The 20,739-nt window shown below is 43.8% G+C and overlaps 1 protein-coding gene across 7 annotated transcripts in view; it reads right to left on the reverse strand.

Annotated features, from left to right (window-relative positions):
• tanc2b (tetratricopeptide repeat, ankyrin repeat and coiled-coil containing 2b) overlaps positions 1-20,739 on the reverse strand; it is a 234,479-nt gene that overhangs the window by 68,818 nt on the left and 144,922 nt on the right. Inside the window, exon 1 of one of the 7 annotated variants that reach the window (XM_042306175.1) lies at positions 5,928-6,545. The exons of the other annotated variants lie outside the window; for them this stretch is intronic. Coding sequence (XP_042162109.1) covers positions 5,928-6,042 — 115 coding nt within the window. The 5' untranslated portion in view covers positions 6,043-6,545. Of the gene's footprint in view, positions 1-5,927; positions 6,546-20,739 lie in introns of those variants that run through there. 7 annotated transcript variants of the gene reach the window in all.

Genomic DNA, 20,739 nt, shown 5'->3' on the forward strand with positions numbered 1-20,739 from the left:
TCATCGCTAAAACTCCCCAACGGGCTCGGGAGAGGTGAAGGTCGAGTCTTGCCTCCTCCCAAACATGACCCGCCAAACCGCTCTTCTTAACACCTGCCCGCTTAATCCGGAAGCCAGCAGCACCAATGTGTTCGGAGGAAACACTGTTCAACTAATGACCGAAGTCAGCCTGCAGGTGCCCGGCATGCCACAAGGAGTCACTAGAGCGCGATGAGCCAAGTAAAGCTCCCCCGGCCAAACCCAAACCCAAAGCAGGACTATGCTGGTCCAATTGTGCACCACCCTATGGGACTCCCGGTCACGGCCGGTTGTGACAGACTGGGATCGAACCTGAGTCTGTACTGATGCCTTAGACCGCTGCGTCACTCGGGAGGCCAATAAAATGTATTTATAAAGCCTTTTTTACATTAGCAGTTTGTCACAAAGTGATTTACAGTAACCTGACCTAGACTCCAAAGAGCAAGCAGAAGCACAGTGGCATTGGGGAAATAAAAACATCCTACTGTGAATAACCTCACATACTGTAGATCCCTTAAATTAAAATCTGGATCCCAAAGCCAGTTTCACTGAGTTTCTTCATTCTTCCCCTCTAAATCAGGGACGGATTTAGACCTGGGACACCAGGTGGGTGCATTTAATTATCAGGTAGAACAAAAACCAGCAGACTCTGGACCTCGTAGGGTGAGACCGGAATACCCCTGTTGTAGATGGATACCTCTGGCTGACACTAAGTCAAGAAGGTTAATAATAATGCATAGGATTTGTATTTCTAAACGTAAAAAACAAACACTTATTGACTTGTTTCAGGCAAGATGTCTTTGAGAAGAGTGGAGGTGATTTAAGCACAACCGAGCAAGGAAAAACAGTGAAAATGCTTTAAAGTCACAAATGTTAGTGAAAGCAATTTCCCTGTAAAGATAACGAGGATGAGAAAAGACAAAAGAGCGTAGCTTAATTGACACAGACCATCCATTCACCTAATTGCAGTTATAGCAATAGTATCATCAATGGAAAACACTGGCGTGGTGACCTGAATCCCAAAAGACTAACATATTTGGGTCAACATATCCACTGTCAATGGATACATAACTCCAAAACCTAGCCTAGATAACAGTCCTCTCCTCCCACTGCCAAGATATATGATTTTGTACTGAATGGCAGGTATTAAAGGGGCTTTGGGAGATTGGTGTTATCGCCATGCTGTAAAGTTGTGCAGTGGACTATGACGTCTGTGACAGCCCTAGTGACACACAAACACCCAACTGCATTTACCTGTAACAGGAGTGTTTGCTCATTTTGGTAGTGTCAACATTAGCAGAGGAGTGGAGGGGTAGTCAGTGTATGTAACGCATGGTAATCCCACTGCTGTGTTTTGTAAGCAAATCATTATCAAGCCTATTAATAGCACACTGCGGGTTTCTCATTCTAACACAGCTTCTTGTAGAACAGTCTTTGTGTTGTGTGCGTCCCAAATGGCGCCATATTCCCTTTATAATGCACTGCTATGGGCCCTGGTCAAAAAAGTATGTTGTATAGGAAATGGGTATGATTTGGGACGCAGCCGTTCATTGTATAAGAACCCACTGATAACCCAATGAAACAAAAAAGTAATACATATTGACAATAAATCCACTTAAACATATACTGACTCCTACGAACAGGTTCAATTGACTCCATTGCTCCTTCTAGACAAGTCCTGCACTGTTTAATCACTCTGTATAAAACCAATAGCAAAGTCATTCTAAATAAATTATTTTACTTTGCAACTTAACTCGTACTAAAGGCACAAAAACATCTACAAATGTACAATACTTTCTGACCTACATTAACTCATAGTGAAGGTTTAGTTGTAGCAACACAATTGTAGATGAGTTGTGTTTCGACAGTGATGCTGCAGTGACACTGAGGTGATGGATGGACTTGACAGGCTCCAAGTACTTTCAACAGCCTCCACCTCTCCACCAACCAGACAGTCAACATAATGAGATTCCGGTTCCAACCTTTCACTCTGAGAGACAAAGTAGGGTTTTTTACAAGAGAGTGGTGTCATCAACACTTGATTTATTGCTTGAACGTCACCATGCAGAGTACAGACTTTGACTACTTTCTATGGAGACAGTGTTTGCATCCCAAATGGCACCCTATGTTTCCTGGTCAAAAGTAGTGCACTACATGGGAAAATAGCGTGCCATTTGCGACACATCCAGTCTCTCTTTCAGTGAGCTGGCTGGCTTTCTGATAACAATTGAGTGGTGAAAATGGTCTGTACGAAGCTCCAACATGCAGGAACCAACCCAGAGGCTGTTGCTTTTTCAAGAGAATAGAATACACGTTATGCTCCACTGGTTTTCCTTTGATAACCAAATTAACCTTAAATGAATTCGTAACAGGCTATTATTACTAATGTGCAACCGTTCTCCGTGTGAATGTTGCTAGCTGTAGCTGACTGTTTATCAGAATTGATGTAGAAAACGCCTCAGGAGATTGGATGTTTCGCTTTTCAGATTTATTCCCCCAACTTCGCTCGGGTATCTAAACCCAATTGTCTGATACAGGGTCATGGGATTGCTGTGCGGAAATAGCGGAGAAATTGAGCAATTACATACAGAACATTGATATCACCTGAAGTAGAATGGGTTCAGAGGTTTTAAGGTTTGGAGTTGCAGGTGAGTGAACCGTGAAACAACTGGGATTCCCTCACTCATACATAGGTTTCTGCCAAAAAACTAAAACAACAAACCCTCAGCTCCTCATAGAAAGGGTTTTAGTGATAAATGATCAGATGGTCATGTACAGGTAGAGATATTGGTGTGCAAAAGAGCAGAAAAGTAAATAAATAAAAACAGTATGGGGATGAGGTAGGTGAAAATGGGTGGGCTATTTACCAATAGACTATGTACAGCTGCAGCGATCGGTTAGCTGCTCAGATAGCTGATGTTTGAAGTTGGTGAGGGAGATAAAAGTCTCCAACTTCAGCGATTTTTGCAATTTGTTCCAGTCACAGGCAGCAGAGTACTGGAACGAAAGGCGGCCAAATGAGGTGTTGGCTTTAGGGATGATCAGTGAGATACACCTGCTGGAGCGCGTGCTACGGATGGGTGTTGCCATCGTGACCAGTGAACTGAGATAAGGCGGAGCTTTACCTAGCATGGACTTGTAGATGACCTGGAGCCAGTGGGTCTGGCGACGAATATGTAGCGAGGGCCAGCCGACTAGAGCATACAAGTCGCAGTGGTGGGTGGTATAAGGTGCTTTAGTGACAAAACGGATGGCACTGTGATAGACTGCATCCAGTTTGCTGAGTAGAGTGTTGGAAGCCATTTTGTAGATGACATCGCTGAAGTCGAGGATCGGTAGGATAGTCAGTTTTACTACGGTAAGCTTGGCGGCGTGAGTGAAGGAGGCTTTGTTGCGGAATAGAAAGCCGACTCTTGATTTGATTTTCGATTGGAGATGTTTGATATGAGTCTGGAAGGAGAGTTTGCAGTCTAGCCAGACACCTAGGTACTTATAGATGTCCACATATTCAAGGTCGGAACCATCCAGGGTGGTGATGCTAGTCGGGCATGCGGGTGCAGGCAGCGAGCGGTTGAAAAGCATGCATTTGGTTTTACTAGCGTTTAAGAGCAGTTGGAGGCCACGGAAGGAGTGTTGTATGGCATTGAAGCTCGTTTGGAGGTTAGATAGCACAGTGTCCAATGACGGGCCGAAAGTATATAGAATGGTGTCGTCTGCGTAGAGGTGGATCATGACTGTCAAACAAGGTCAGACGATCCAACATGTCTGACAGATAGAGGTACAGGTAACTCCCAAATTAATGGAAACACTTGAGTAAATGAGGAAGACAATGTATATTGAAAGCAGGTGCTTCCACACAGTTGTGGCTCCTAAGTTAATTAAGCAATTAAAATTCCATACTGCTTAGGGTCATGTATAAAAATGCTGAGCAGGTCATTATTTTGTCTACCATGTCTATGCACCCATAGGATGACAATGCTTCCATCCACAGGGTACAAGTGGTCACTGAATGGTTTGATGAGCATGAAAACAGTGCAAACCATATGCCATGGCTGGCTCAGTCACCAGATCTCAATTCAATGTAATACATATGGGAGGTTCTGGAGCGACAGCGTTTTCCACCACCATCAACAAAACACCAAATTATGGAATTTCTCAAGGAAGAATGGTGTCGCATCCATCCAATAGAGTTCCAGACACTTGTAGGATCTATGCCAAGGTGCACTGAAGCTGTTCTGGCTCGTGTTGGCACAAGGCCCTATTAAGACACTTTATGTTGGTGTTTCCTTTATTTTCGCAGTTACCTGTAGATCAAGAAACAAATAATTGACAATTCAACATGAAGAAATAATACTGAGTGACTAACGCTCCCTCATTTCAACAGAGATCTGGCTTAGCTATAAAATGGGGGACACCAACTAACACACGGAAATAGCAACATTTGCCAATGATTAACGGCACATGCTACTTCCATAGACTTTCAAGTTCCATCATTGTCTTAGGCAATACTCTAAAGGAGCATATACCGGTAGATGAATCCTATCTGTATTTGTCTATCTCTTCCCAACATGACCTTCAGCTCAATAGGGGTAATGCCTTGTGACAGATTCACATCCTTCAACATCATCCCATCCAAGATGGCAGGCGGAGAGGCTGAATGTACACATGTCATCATCAAGCCCTGTGATGTAATCATGTCACAGACACAGGGAGGCGAGCTGCCCTCTGCCTGAAAGCACACACACAAACACACACACCATAACAGACTGATTGTTTGTGTCTAAGTCTGTCAAGAGGGACAGAGTGTCGTTGTTTAATGCTAATATCCTTTCTAACCGAGACTGACTGACAACAAGGAGCCTTATCACAACTCTCTGCAGGAAGTGACTCCTCTGGAATTTGTTGATGGTGAGTGCGTGTATCCTTCTCCTCATCAAATGCCTTCATTCACCTGAAACCACCAGCAGTAGCAGCTACTGATGAGGTTCATTTTGTTATACCAGGTAGATGGCTATCCCAGAGACACAGAGAGAGAGACAGAGAGAGAGACAGAGAGAGACACAGAGAGAGAGAGAGAGACAGAGAGAGAGAGAGAGAGAGACAGAGAGAGAGAGAGAGAGAGAGACAGAGAGAGAGAGTGATAGGCAAGCAGCTCCGATGGAGGTATGGAGCCGAGAGTGGGAAGGAAGACATGACGTCTCTCAAATTGTGATACATAAACAACAACAACCTGATGACACGATGCGGGTCGGGGACAACCTACCTAACATACTATTTCCACCTGTTAACAGACATATAAACTCAGATATATATGGACATAACAAATGGATGCGCACACATAATCAGAAGTACAGGTGGATCCTACAGCGTGAGCACCAGAAGCCGCCCACCAGTAGCCAGTTAGTGCTTTGACACACACACACTTGCACTCAGAGACGAGTCAATGTCTACCCACGCTGACGCATGAAACAAGACAAACTCACCGCAAAAACAGTATCAGTATGGCACTCTGGTTGATTCACTCTTCCTTGAACCTACATTCTGATTACAGCCGCAAAGACCTTAGCCTACCTCCTCTTTCTCCTTACAAGCCCAGCTTGCTGTACCAAGAAAAGCATTCAAGCCTATGATGTATCCATCCACTCCTACACACTGACCCCCCATAGAGCTTCCTCACCTGGGCCAGGCCTGGCGCAGACCAGGTGAGGTATAGCAGAGGTGGTATGGGATATCCTTGTGTATTTAACAATGTGACAAGGATACATTATTTTAAGCTTTGTCATTGTTAAAATAGGCCTACAAATTTTCTCTACAAAATGAACACTCACACAAGTGATAGGACACTAACGTCCATTCAGATATTCAGCTATTCTAATAACCGTGCCCATCCCTAGTTCGGAGTGGCTCACCATTCTCAAACCAGATCCCGCATGATTGTGGAAGGCTGGAATATGTCACCAGTTCCCCTCCTTCTCCGTCCAGTGACACAAACAGACCTTCCTCCCTGAACGATGACCAGTTCATCCAAAACAGCCTCTGGTTGGTAGCCACACGGCAAGCGGCACTGCAAGCCAAACGGGAGGAAAAATAAGAAGCTTTCTCCTCCTCTCTTCTTTCAAAGTAATCCTCCACAGGTCTCAGTGCTGCTGACGCTGTTCAGTCCGCTCGATTCAGCCGCGGTAAATGATATGGGGGCAGGAGGCAGATATGGCTGGGTGACAGGAGGAGTGAGAGGAGGAAGAGGAAGAGGGGAAGGAGGTGGAGGAGGAAGGCACCCAGGCAGCATTCACTGTGTCACTAGGGAAAGAGAAAGGGACACCGAGGTGACATTCCCTCGGATGGCTTCATGCATCCTCAGACAGTTGGCCAGCTATCTCTTTCCAAAAAAAGAAGACCTTTCCTAAGCAGCAGAGGCGAAGACGGACCATTAGATGGATTGCGAGCTCATTCGTGTCCGTGACTAGCGCTTAGAGGTGTTATGTATGGATGTGAGAGGCGCTGATAGTTCCATGGTAGCAGGGAGCCCAGGTCTCCTCTCTACACCAGCAGATGAATGGCGCAGTGCTGCTGTTGTCATGACAACCACCAGGGAGGACAGGGAGGGAGGAGGAGGGTATGGATAGATGGAAAGAGAGAAAAAAATGTAATAAAGAGGAGAAGGGAGTGAGGGAGGGTCGTATTAAAGGGACCCTTTCACAGTTTATAGTGGTGAGAAGCTTTGGGGACAGATCTGGGTAAAAACAAAAGCAGGATCATCTGCAGGGAGATAGGGTCTCTCTGTGAAAATATTACTCAACCTCCTCTTGGGCCCGAGCCTCCCTGCACCCGCCTGTCTGTCCTTGTCTTACCCTTGAAACTCATGGACCTTCAACCGCAGCCATTTTTATAGATATTCTCTATTTTCTCCTTCTTCTCATGCATCCTTGGTCTCAGTTACTTCCTTCCTTTCTCCCTCTCTGGCTGGTGTGATTACATGGGATTGAAATAGATTAAATTACGGGATGGGGATGCTGTGATGTTGGCGTAAAGATGTGCAGGAAACTTAGACCGATATGTTGATTGGATCTGGTCCTCCGTGACAGTCAACATTTTGTGATTTCAATTCTAGTTGTGTTTCTTTCTCCCCCTACCCTTCTCTCTCTCTGTCTCTCAATAAGCCATAATCATTATTATGTTTTCTGTTCTTGTCAGACGTAGCAGCAAAGTTCTAAAAGAGAATTGGAAAGCGAAATTCAGAACCTTTACTGAAAATGTGTATTTTGTATTTAATATAGATCCCCATTAGCTGCCAAGGCATCAGCTACTCTTCCTGGGGTCCGGCAAAATTAACGCAGTTATACAATTTAAAAAACATTACAATATATTCAGAACAGATTTCACACCACACTGAGTGCCCTCAGGCCCCTAATCCACTATCACATACAGTGGGGAGAACAAGTATTTGATACACTGCTGATTTTGCAGGTTTTCCTACTTACAAAGCATGTAGAGGTCTGTCATTTTTATCATAGGTACACTTCAACTGTGAGAGACGGAATCTAAAACAAAAATCCAGAAAATCACATTGTATGATTTTTAAGTAATTCATTTGCATTTTATTGCATGACATAAGTATTTGATACATCAGAAAAGCAGAATTTAATATTTGGTACAGAAACCTTTGTTTGCAATTACAGAGATCATACGTTTCCTGTAGTTCTTGACCAGGTTTGCACACACTGCAGCAGGGATTTTGGCCCACTCCTCCATACAGACCTTCCCCAGATCCTTCAGGTTTCGGGGCTGTCGCTGGGCAATAAAGACTTTCAGCTCCCTCCAAAGATTTTCTATTGGGTTCAGGTCTGGAGACTGGCTAGGCCACTCCAGGACCTTGAGATGCTTCTTACGGAGCCACTCCTTAGTTGCCCTGGCTGTGTGTTTCAGGTCGTTGTCATGCTGGAAGACCCAGCCACGACCCATCTTCAATGCTCTTACTAAGGGAAGGAGGTTGTTGGCCAAGATCTCGCAATACATGGCCCCATCCATCCTCCCCTCAATACAGTGCAGTCGTCCTGTCCCCTTAGCAGAAATGCATCCCCAAAGAATGATGTTTCCACCTCCATGCTTCATGGTTGGGATGGTGTTCTTGGGGTTGTACTCATCCTTCTTCTTCCCCCAAACACGGCGAGTGGAGTTTAGACTAAAAATCTCTATTTTTGCCTCATCAGACCACATGACCTTCTCCCATTCCTCCTCTGGATCATCCAGATGGTCATTGGCAAACCTCAGACGGGCCTGGACATGCACTGGCTTGAGCAGGGGGACCTTGTGCGCGCTGCAGGATTTTAATCCATGACGGCGTAATGTGTTACTAATGGTTTTCTTTGAGACTGTTGTCCCAGCTCTCTTCAGGTCATTGACCAGGTCCTGCCGTGTAGTTCTGGGCTGATCCCTTACCTTCCTCATGATCATTGATGCCCCACGAGGTGAGATCTTGCATGGAGCCCCAGACCGAGAGTGATTGACCGTCATCTTGAACTTCTTCCATTTTCTAATAATTGTGCCAACAGTTGTTGCCTTCTCACCAAGCTGCTTGCCTATTGTCCTGTAGCACATCCCAGCCTTGTGCAGGTCTACAATTTTATCCCTGATGTCCTTACACAGCTATCTGGTCTTGGCCATTGTGGAGAGGTTGGAGTCTGTTTGATCGAGTGTGTGGACAGGTGTCTTTTATACAGGTAACGAGTTCATCACAAATAATTTCATATTCAAACATTTAAATTGAACAACAATTCCATCGGAATCCAATTAACTCTGATGTGTAGACTTTCCACTGTAGAATTTATGTCATCTTATCTTTGATGAGAATGTCTCAGATGACATCATATTCATTAAGTACCACCGCATATGTTCAATTGGCCGGATTACCAGAATATAGTTAATTTCCCCCCACCTTCTGATGTTCCCAGAATCTCTATGTTAACCAAAGGGGTTTGCGAATGTAACATCAGTAGGGTAGAGAGAGAAAAAAGAGGGAAAGAGGTATTTATGTCTGTCATAAACCTATCCCCAGGCCAACGTCATGACACCAGACTCTAGCATATTGTATTGAGCTGTAATTCTACCCTTACCATGACAATGGGTTGAGATCGTATTTTCTAAAGTGGACAAAAGGGGTTCTGAAGGGGCAGCCGTCAGGAAGCTCCTTAGCTGTAAATACATATTTTTAAAACTAATTCTAGGAATGTCACATTTTGCTATGAGTTCTTCAAATGACATAAAAACACCTTCTTTATAAAGGTCTCAAACTTTCCTTAAACACTTGCTGGAAACCCAGATCAGCTCTCCCAGGAGTGAAACTGTGGTTTACCCAGATAGGACTAAAACATGACATAGAATGCGTTTCATCAAGGAACTTCCACACCTCATACCAAACGTTGATCATATTAAAAACATGTTTTTTTGTGTGTCTTGATATCAGCTGAGTAAATGTAGAGGCTAACAGGGGTGACAACTGAAGACATTTCCATCTTCATCCACGAAGAGAGAGACTTGGAGGTAAAATAGTACATAGCAGTGCGAAGCTGAGCTGCCCAGTAGTACCACTAGATATTAGGCAAATGGAGCCCCCCTCTATCATACGGTAGGTACAATAAGGACAAGCGGACTCTGGGACGTCTGTTATTCCAGATACATATAGTGAACATCTTTTTAAGCCTTTGTAAAGAGGGATGGTGGCTGTGGCAAGGGAATGTTCTGAAATAGATACAACAGTTTTGGGAGGACATTCATTTTCAGAATGTTAATCCGGACAATTAAAGATATAGGTAAAGATGACCATCATCTACCTGAATCTACGACAGGGTCATAGTTAGTTGAGACTATGCAGTCAATCTCTGGCATAATACGAATGCAGAGATACGTAAAGCATTCCGTTGCATTCAAAAAACAAGTCAGAGGTGTAGGTCTATGACTTTCCTCCTCTAGCATCATAACTGAGGATTTTACATGATTTATTTTGTATCCCGAGGACACACCGACCTCTTTGATTAGGTCCAGAAGTGCGGGTATGGAATTGCACAAGTCTGTAAGAAACAAAATGACCGTCTGCAGTGAGCCAGAATATAAGACCACCTAGTCTGATCTAGTCTCCTATAGGACTAAATAGAACAAACCCTCACCAGGATGTTCCTGGGTGTAAAAAGAAAAGTTTCCTGGTACATAAAGTTATAATAAGGCTAGGCCTACTTGTAAACTGGCCCTGTTATTATAGTTCAATAGACAGTGCTACTATGTTACTAGATACATTATAACACGGTGAACTGGCTCAAACTTTAAATACCTGTTTAGACAAAACCACGAGGTGCATTTTATCTTTGAAAAAATAAGAATGAATTCTACTGCTTACATGAGTTACTTGATGTGAAATAGAGTTCCATGTAGTCGTGGCTCTATGTTTTACTGTGCGCCTCCCATAGTTTGCTCTGGACTTGGAGACTGTGACGAGACCTCTGGTGGTATGTCTTGTGGGGTATGCATGGGTGTCTGAGCTGTGTGCTAGTCGATTAAACAGACAGCTCAGTGCTTTCAACATGTCAATACCTCTCACAAATACAAGAAGTGATGAAGTCAAACTTTCCTCCACTTTGAGCCAGGAGAGATTGACATGCATATTATTCATGTTAGCTCTCTGTGTATATCGAAGGACCAGCAGTGCTACTTAAGAATGTTCAAGTTTCATCTTAAACATAAGACATCTTCAACATAAGACAAACTGTCTTAAACATAAAGACCAACTAGCAGACCAAAACATTTAGCTAAGCAGGCTAATTTATCATCTGTAAAACTCATAGACCTATTATATCTAGCTGGTCCCAGCTAAATCTGGAATACGACTAGCAGACAATGACTTGCTCGTCTATTTACAACCACCAAGTTTTCTTGGTAATCTAGTGGCCAATAAAAGCTCCCTTGTCTACAAATAAAAAATATAAAATTCAGTTTGTTTGCTATGCATAGTCTATCTGCACCTCAATAGACTTCCATCTTCCAGTCATTTATATTTTGGTATTCCAAAAGACAAACAAATCAAAAAAATATATATTTGTCACATGCTCCAAATACAACATAGACCCTACCGTGAAGTGCTTACTTAGGAGCCAGTATTGACCTACCCTTTGAGCTTACTGAAGTAGACTCAGTGGATGGCATGATCTGAAAACCACAGGTTTATTAGATTGATATCTGCTAAACGATAACCACCAAGTGTGTCTGACTTGGCACCTTTTATGAAGCAATACTATTAATCAAAGCCGTATAGTTTAAAACAAAAGTATTGCACTATATAGGGATGAAGGTGCCAATCCAGACGCATGCACTCATTTCCTCAGTCAGTATTGATGCGCTCAGGTCCACTGGTTGTTATGACATTATATTTTTCCTTTTCAATTACCTTCTCAATCATTTAGCCTTTTCTGCATTTTTTTACAACTGTGAAAGGTCAGAGGATCTGAAAATGTCATATTTCCATTTGACGGAACAAATGACTGTACGTGTCCGGGACAGAGGGGAGGGGGGAAGGGTTATAGTGGGACATGCAGATTGTGCATAAACATGCATAAAGATGGCAGAATTCAGATCTGACGTTATTATTTTAGCACTATCCACTGAGTTTTTAAACTATGGCGCACGTATGGTTCAATGTGCCAATAAATCAGTACAATCTACTTTTTCGGGTTTTAAAATTGCCGGCATCTTGAAGCTAAAATTCGGATTGTGTGTACTCTGCTAATGACCATACAAAAAAAGAGTAATGGAGCGCAATGTACAATACGGCGAACTAAGCAAAACAAGGAATTTGTGGTAGGCGCATGGGGGTAAGTGCATCTTTATGCACCTCCGCTATTGGAGAAGTATGGGCCCTGGGAGCTGAGCCGAGTGTGTAAAGAGATTTGGAGAGGAGGAGGAGATTGAAATGTATAAATGTCAGTCTTCATCTCAGCATTAGCCACACAGAGATGATTATATTTTTCCAACACTCCTAGGCCCAAGCTAGGCCTGCAGTACAGCACAATACAGTAATTTAACACATGCTTACCACACACTTCTACACTGGGCTCAATGTACAGCATGGGTGGATTTCCCAAATCTGAAAGCCACTCCTGTACAATAATATATCTTTAAACGTAAAACTGCAATGCAATACAATACAGTGGAGGCAGGATGAGTAGAACAGACAATGGAATTCAGATACACTAATAATAGCATTATAATTGTAGTGAGGGTGGGAGAGCAGTGAGGTTTGAAGGGCAAATGCACAAATGTTCCATCTTACGTGGAAATCCATGTTAAAGTAAAAAGGAAACGGTAATCAACACTAATCGTTTTGATCTCTAGCTGTTCTAAATTAGGGGGAAGCAGTCAGATGCAAAAAGAGAGATGTTGAAATAATGCCTTTAAACGTTTCACAGTCAAGTAATCAGCTTGTTGTGGCTCTACAGTGCATCCCAAATTGGAAACCTATTCCCTATAAAGTGCATTACCTTAGACCAGAGCACTATAGGAAATAGGGTGCCATTTGGGATGCAACCAACATCTCAGTAGAGACAGACAGACACTTCAGCTTATTAACCAACAAACAGCCATACAGACACTTCAAATCAAATCAAATTGTATTAGTCACATAAGCCAAAAAAAATAGGTGTAAACCTTACAGTGAAAAGCTTACTTACGAGGCCCTAACCAATAATGCAGTTTACATTTTTTAAATAATAACAATAATAAATACGGATAAGAATAAGAAATAAAAGTAACAAATAATTAAAGAGCAGCAGTAAAATAACAATAGCGAGACTATATACAGTGGCGTACTGGTGCAGAGTCAATGTGTGGGGGCACCGGTTAGTTGAGGTAATATGTACATGTAGGTAGAGTTATTAAAGTGACTATGTATAGATGATAACAACAGAGAGTAGCAGCGGTGTAGAAGAGGGAGGACAATGCAAATAGTCTGGGTAGCCATTTGATTAGGTGTTCAGGAGTCTTATGGATTGGGGGTAGAAGCTGTTTAGAAGCCTCTTGGACCTAGACTTGGCGCTCCGGTACCGCTTGCCGTGTGGTAGCAGTGTGGTAGCAGTCAATTACTAGTGTGGCTGGAGTCTTTGGCAATTTTTACAGCCTTCCTCTGACACCGCCTGGTATAGAGGTCCTGGATGGCAGGGAGCTTGGCCCCAGTGATGTACTGGGCCGTTCGAACTACCCCCTGTAGTGCCTTGCTGTCGGAGGCTTGGCAGTTGCCATACCAGGCAGTGATGCAACCAGTCATGCTCTCGATGTTGCACCTGTAGACACTTTTGAGGATCTGAGGACCCATGCCAGATCTTTTCAGTCTCCTGAGGGGGACTAGGTTTTGTCATGCCCTCTTCACGACTGTCTTGGTGTGCTTGGACCATGTTTGTTGATGATGTGGACACCAAGGAACTTGAAGCTCTCAATCTGCTCCACTGCAGCCTACCACTGTTGTGTCATCGGCAAACTTAATGATGGTGTTGGTGTCGTGCCTGGCCGTGCAGTCATGAGTGAACAGGGAGTACAGGAGGGGGCTGAGCACGCACCCCTGAGGGGCCCCTGTGTTGAGGATCAGTGTGGTGGACATGTTGTTACCTACCCTTACCACCTGGGGTTGGCCCATCAGGAAGTTTAGGATCCAGATGCAGAGGGATGAGCTTTGAAGACACTATGGTATTGAATGCTGAGCTGTAGTCAATGAATAGCATTCTCACATAGGTGTTCCTTTTGTCCTGGTGGGAAAGGGCAGTGTGGAGTGCAATAGAGATTGCATCATCTGTGGATCTGTTGGGGCGGTTTGCAAATTGGAGTGTGTCTAGGATTTCTGGGATAATGGTGTTGATGTGAGCCATGACCAGCCTTTCAAAGCAGTTCATGGCTACAGATGTGAGTGCTACGGGTCGGTAGTCATATAGGCAGGTTACCTTAGTGTTCTTGGGCACAGGGATATGGTGGTCTGCTTAAAACATGTTGGTATTACAGACTCGGACAAGGAGAGGTTGAAAATATCAGTGAAGACACTTGCCAGTTGGTCAGAGCATGCTCGCAGTACACATCCTGGTAATCCGTCTGGCCCAGCGACCTTGTGAATGTTGACCTGTTTAAAGGTCTTACTCCCATCGGCTGCGGAGAGTGTGATCACACAGTCTTCCGGAACAGCTGGTGCTCTCATGCATGTTCCAGTGCCATTTGCCTCGAAGCGAGCATTGAAGTAGTTTAGCTCATCTGGTAGGATCGTGTCACTGGGCAGCTCTCGGCTGTGCTTCCCTTTGTAGTCAGTAATGGTTTGCAAGCCCTGCCACACCCGACGTGCGTCAGAGCCGATGTAGTACGATTGGATCTTAGTCCTGTATTGACGCTTTGCCTGTTTGATGGTTTGTCGGAGGGCATAGTGGGATTTCTTATAAGCTTCCGGGGTTAAAGTCCCGCTCCTTGAAAGCGGCAGCTCAGTGCGGATGTTGCCTGGCTTTTGGTTGGGGTATGTACGTACAGTCACTGTGGGGACGACGTCATCGATGCACTTATTGATGAATCTGATGTGGTGTACTCCTCAATGCCATCGGAGGAATCCCGGGACATATTCCAGTCTGTGCTAGCAAAACAGTCCTGTAGCTTAGCATCTGCTTCATCTGACCACGTTTTTATTGATCTAGTCACTGGTGCTTCCTGCTTTGATTTTTGCTTGTTAGCAGGAATCAGGAGAATAGAATTTTGGTCAGATTTGCCAAATGGAGGGCGAGGGAGAGCTCTGTGTGTGGAGTAAAGGTGGTCCAGAGTTTTTTTCCCCTCTGGTTGCACATTTAACAGAAATTTGGTAAAAACGGATTTAAGTTTCCCCTGCATTAAAGTCCCCGGCTACTAGGAGCACCACTTCTGGTTGAACGTTTTTTTGTCGCTTATGGCAGAATACAGCTCATTCAATGCTGTCTTAGTGACAGCCTCTGACTGTGGTGGTATGGAAACAGCTACGAAAAATACAGATGAAAACTCTCTAGGTAGATAGTGTGGTCTACAGCTTATCATGAGATACTCTACCTCAGGCGAGCAATAGCTTGAAACTTCCTTAGATATCTTGCACCAGCTGTTATTTACAAAAATACATAGCCCGCCGCCCCATGTCTTACCAGACGTCGCTGTTCTATCCTGCAGGTCCAGAGTATAACCAATCACCTGTATGTTTATGGTATCTTCGTTCAGCCACAACTCCGTGAAGCATAATATATTACAGTTTTGAATGTCCCGTTGGTAGTTTAATCTTACACGTCGGTCATCTATTTTATTCTCCAAAGATTGCACGGGCCTGTTCCCGAGAAAGCAGTATGTCGTTCGCAACAGGCTAATGGATAAAAAGGATTCTGCCAGTCCATGGTGAGTAATCGAAGTCCTGACGTCAAAGTTATTTTCGGTCATAAGAGATGGTACTGGCAAAATTATGTACAATATAAGTTTAAAAAACAAGTTACAAAAAAATGCAAATAAACAAACTAAAAAACACAATCGGTGTGGAACATGTAAAACGTCTGCCTTCTTCTCAGGTGCCATTATTACTTATTAACCAACAAACAGCCAGACAGGCACTTCAGCTTATTAACCAACAAACAGCCAGACAGACACTTCAGTTTTTTAACCAACAAACTGTCAGTCAGTGATTACAAGTCATAAACCAGACTAATATATCACTGAGCGTGTGTATCGACTATTGTTAAAAAGGTCTCCTGGACAACTGCACTACACTAATTTAAGCCAGAAAACTCAGTAGGATATGAGCACGTCTTCTTGGGCATTTCATGGGTACTGCATGTGTTATCCATTTCATGTGTACTGCATGTGTTATCCATTTCATGGGTACTGCATGTGTTATCCATTTCATGTGTACTGCATGTGTTATCCATTTCATGGGTACTGCATGTGTTATCCATTTCATGGGTACTGCATGTGTTATCCATTTCATGGGTACTGCATGTGTTATCCATTTCATGGGTACTGCATGTGTTATCCATTTCATGGGTACTGCATGTGTTATCCATTTCATGGGTACTGCATGTGTTATCCATTTCATGGGTACTGCATGTGTTATCCATTTCATGGGTACTGCATGTGTTATCCATTTCATGGGTACTGCATGTGTTATCCATTTCATGGGTACTCATGTGTTATATCCATTTCATGTACTGCATGTATGTGTTATCCATTTCATGTTATCCATTTCATGGGTACTGTATGTGTTATCCATTTCATGTGTACTGTATGTGTTATCATTTCATTTCATGTGTACTGTACTGCATGTTATCCATTTCATGGGTACTGTATGTGTTATCCATTTCATGTGTACTGCATGTGTTATCCATTTCATGGGTACTGCATGTGTTATCCATTTCATGTGTACTGCATGTGTTATCCATTTCATGTGTACTGCATGTGTTATCCATTTCATGTGTACTGCATGTGTTATCCATTTCATGTGTATCAACTCCTCAGCCATTCCAGACTAAACCCAGACGCACATCACAGTGGACTAGCAGCAGTGGTGGGAGAGATCCAAGAACACAATAGCATAGCAGTGGAATGGAATCAATGCTGAGTGTTTGAAGCCCAAACAGACAGGTCACGACTCTAATCCGCTATAGTTAATGGATGTTGCTGTCTGCTGCCCCTTGTTCAGAACCCACCACCAGAGAGAACACACAGGTCAGGATGTTGCTGTCTGCTGCCCAGTGTTCAGAACCCACCACCAGAGAGAACAGACTGGTCAGGATGTTGCTGTCTGCTGCCCAGTGTTCAGAACCCACCACCAGAGAGAACAGGCAGGTCAGGATGTTGCTGTCTGCTGCCCAGTGTTCAGAACCCACCACCAGAGAGAACACACAGGTCAGGATGTTTCTGTCTGCTGCCCAGTGTTCAGAACCCACCACCAGAGAGAACACACAGGTCAGGATGTTTCTGTCTGCTGCCCAGTGTTCAGAACCCACCACCAGAGAGAACAGACAGGTCAGGATGTTTCTGTCTGCTGCCCAGTGTTCAGAACCCACCACCAGAGAGAACAGACAGGTCAGGATGTTGCTGTCTGCTGCCCAGTGTTCAGAACCCACCACCAGAGAGAACAGACTGGTCAGGATGTTGCTGTCTGCTGCCCAGTGTTCAGAACCCACCACCAGAGAGAACAGGCTGCTCTTGTGATCCTCTGGACCAAAGGCAGTGTGACATTTCCACACCAGCCGGAGGAATTGTGGCACCATGGTTGCCTTCCGAATGACACCCTATTCCCTTTATAGCGCACTACTTTTTACCAGGGCCCATAGGGAATAGGGTGGCATTTGGGATGCAGACCATGAAACCGCAGGCTCTGTAAAGGGGTATAGCCTTAGGCACCCTCTGGCAGCTCCCGTCCTCCTGCCTGCCTCTCCAATCCATTTCACAGGTTGGGTTCAGAGCAGCTGGGACCCCCTGGGTGAAACCTCCACGCAGGCAGAGAGAGCGGAGTGAGGAGAAGAGATTAAATCAGAAACTCATTGATTTCCTAAAAAGGTCAGCACTGCTTTCAGAGCATTGTCATTCTATCTGGAACAGTGAGGTTGAATAAGCCAATAAAACAGCTCTACTGCCTGCTAGCTCCTTACCAGCTCCCAGCTCCCTGAGGCCAATCAAGGCAGAGCAGGAGGGCTGGTGGTAGGGCTGAGGAGGAGAAGGGGGAGGATGCTGCTGCGGAGGGCTGGGGATAGCAGGGGAGGTCTGTGGAGGGAAAGAGAGGGAAGGGGGAGCGCGGGGGAAAGCAAATGAGGACTAGGTGAGAGCTGGGGAATACTTGGTGTGCAGGGGAGGGCTGGGTAAGACTGGTGAGAGCTGGGGAGAAAAGGAGAAAGGGAGGCCCTCCATGAGGGGATCAAGGTGCATCCAGCCAGGCTGAAGACCTGCTCTGATTGTGCCTGCTGCTGAAGCCTGCTGGTCCCTGCTGGGTGCTGGGAGGTGGAGAGGCTTTGATATGCATCCCAAATGGCACCCTATTGCCTGTATAGTGCACTACGAACCCTGTTCGAAAGTATTGCACTATAAAGGGAATAGGGTGCCATTTGGGATGAAGCCTGAGCCTCAGATGCCCATATTGTAACTTGGCACTGGCAGGCGGTGTAAAGGAGTGGCACTGGGTTGGATTAATTAAAGAGTGGGAAGAAGGCTGGGGTGCTCGGGACCATGCCCAATCTGGTGTTGTGGCTATGGACGCCCACATCTGACTTCGAGGCAGATTAAAAGGCAGAGAAAGACTATTTATTTATATTTTGCAAAACACATGAACAGGTGCGTAAGCTACACCCCAGAGGTGGTACATCTTTGCACTGGCACACATGCATGCAGCATGCTGATGCAGTTGGACTCATTGTGCAGAGGTAAAATAAAACGCATGAAAGTAGCAATGCAGCAGAGTTAGCACACAGCGGAGTATCAAATTACAAGTAATGAGGATCTCTTATTCCCATGTTACCTCCCAAAATACACCACAGCAGCAACTGCATCTGCATCACTATCAGCATCTAACTGGCATACATTAACCAGGCAAATTATGATTATATTGCATTAACAAGGCAAATTATAATTATGATTATATTGCATTAACAAGGCAAATTATAATTATGATTATATTGCATTAACAAGGCAAATTGTAAATCATAAATTGAATGACTGTGCATGTATACACAGTCACAGTGTTCACAACCAAACTGTGAAATAAGGACTTGCATAACAAAGAGAGAACGAGAGCCATTTCTGTGTTATTCATCAAGTTATTCTTAAAACAACAACGCTCCTCTCTACGACAACAGTCATCAAGATAACAGCAAGCACAATGAAACTCCCAGAATTCCTTTTGATTCACGCAGATGAAAGTGTTAGTAAATTAGGCTGAATGTTCTACAGACACGAAAGAGGAAAGGAGAGAGGGAAGAAAAGTGGATTAAACAGACAAAGGGGGCTGTAAGCAGTGTGGAGTTGAGAGAGAGAGAGCGAGAGAGACAGAGAGAGAGACAGAGAGAGAGACAGAGAGAGACAGAGAGAGAGACGGAGAAAGAGACGGAGAAAGAGATTGGCTCGCTATGAGATGTAATTTTCAGGCCCCATTCCCTCCGATCCGACCCAAACTCTCCTGGCTCCTGTCACCAACAACGGAAAGCCTGCTCTTCCAGCAGTAGGAAGCAGCACCTCCGGTTAAGATAACAGGGCTTTTAAAAAGCCCAGTTTAGAGAAATAAATAATTCTGTATGGTGTACAAACACACAGCAGCATATACAGTGCCTTCAGAAAGTATTCATACCCCTTGACTTATTCCACATTTTGTTGTGTTACTGCCTGAATTGAATTGAACATTTTCTCACCACCTACACACAATACCCCATAATGACAAAGTGAAAACTTGTTTGTCGAAATGTTAGCAAATTTATTGAAAATTAAATACAGAAACATCTCATTTATATAAGTATTCACACCCCTGAGTCAATGCATGGTCGAATCACCTTTGGAAGCGATTACAGCTGAGAGTCTTTCTGGGTAAGTCTCTAAGAGCTTTCCACACCTGGATTGTGCAACATTTGCCCATTATACTTTTCAAAAATATTCTTGTTGATCATTGTTAGACAACCATTTTCAGATCTTGCCATAGATTTTCAAGCAGAAGTCAAAACTAACTTGGTTACTCAGAAAACTTCACTGTCTTCTTGGTAAGCAACTCCAGTGTAGATTTGGCCTTGTGTTTTAGGTTATTGTCCTGCTAAAAGGTGTTTTCCTCTACCAGTGTCTGGTGGAAAGCAGACTGAACCAGGTGTTCCTCTAGGATTTCGACCTGTTCTTAACTCCATTCCGTTTATTTTTTATTCTGAAAAACTTCACCGTCTTTAACGATTACAAGCATACCTATCAAATGATGCAGCCACCACTATCCTTGAAAAAGAGTGGTACTCAGTAATGTGTTGTATTGGACTTGCCCCAAACATAACACATTGAATTCAGGACAAAACATTAATTGCTGTCATATTTTTTTTCAGTCTTTTTTAGTGCCTTGTTACAAAGAGGATGCATGTTTTGGAATATTTGTATTCTGTACAGGCTTCCTTCTTTTCACTCTGTCAATTAGGTTGGTATTGTGACCTAACTAAGTTGCTAATCTTTCCTCAGTTTTCTCTTATCACAGCCATTAAACTCTGTAACTGTTTTAAAGTCACCATTGGCCTCATGGTGACATCCCTGAGTGGTTTCCTTCCTCTCTGGCAACTGAGTTAGAAGGCCTGTATCTTTGTAGTGACTGGTTATATTGAAACAAAAGGATATTCAATGTCTGTTTATTTATTTATTTTTTCATCTAGCAATAGGTGTCCTTCTTTGCTAGGCTGAATCTGGACTTTGTGGTTGAATCTGTGTTTAAAATTCCCTACTCGACTGAGGTACCTTACAGATAATTGTATGTTTATCATGTATCATTGTACCATGTCAAACACTATTACTGCACACAGAGTAAGTCCATGCAACTTATTATGTGACTTGTAAACACATTTTTAGTCCTGAACTTATTTAGGCTTGCCATAACAAATGGGTTAAATACTTATTGACTCAAGACATTTCAGCTTTTCTTTTTTTATTAATTGGTTAACATTCTGAAAACATAATATCAGTTTGATTGTGTTGTGTGAAGTA

The sequence above is a fragment of the Oncorhynchus tshawytscha genome, linkage group LG25, assembly GCF_018296145.1.
Source record: "Oncorhynchus tshawytscha isolate Ot180627B linkage group LG25, Otsh_v2.0, whole genome shotgun sequence".
Taxonomy (NCBI): Eukaryota; Metazoa; Chordata; class Actinopteri; order Salmoniformes; family Salmonidae; genus Oncorhynchus; species Oncorhynchus tshawytscha.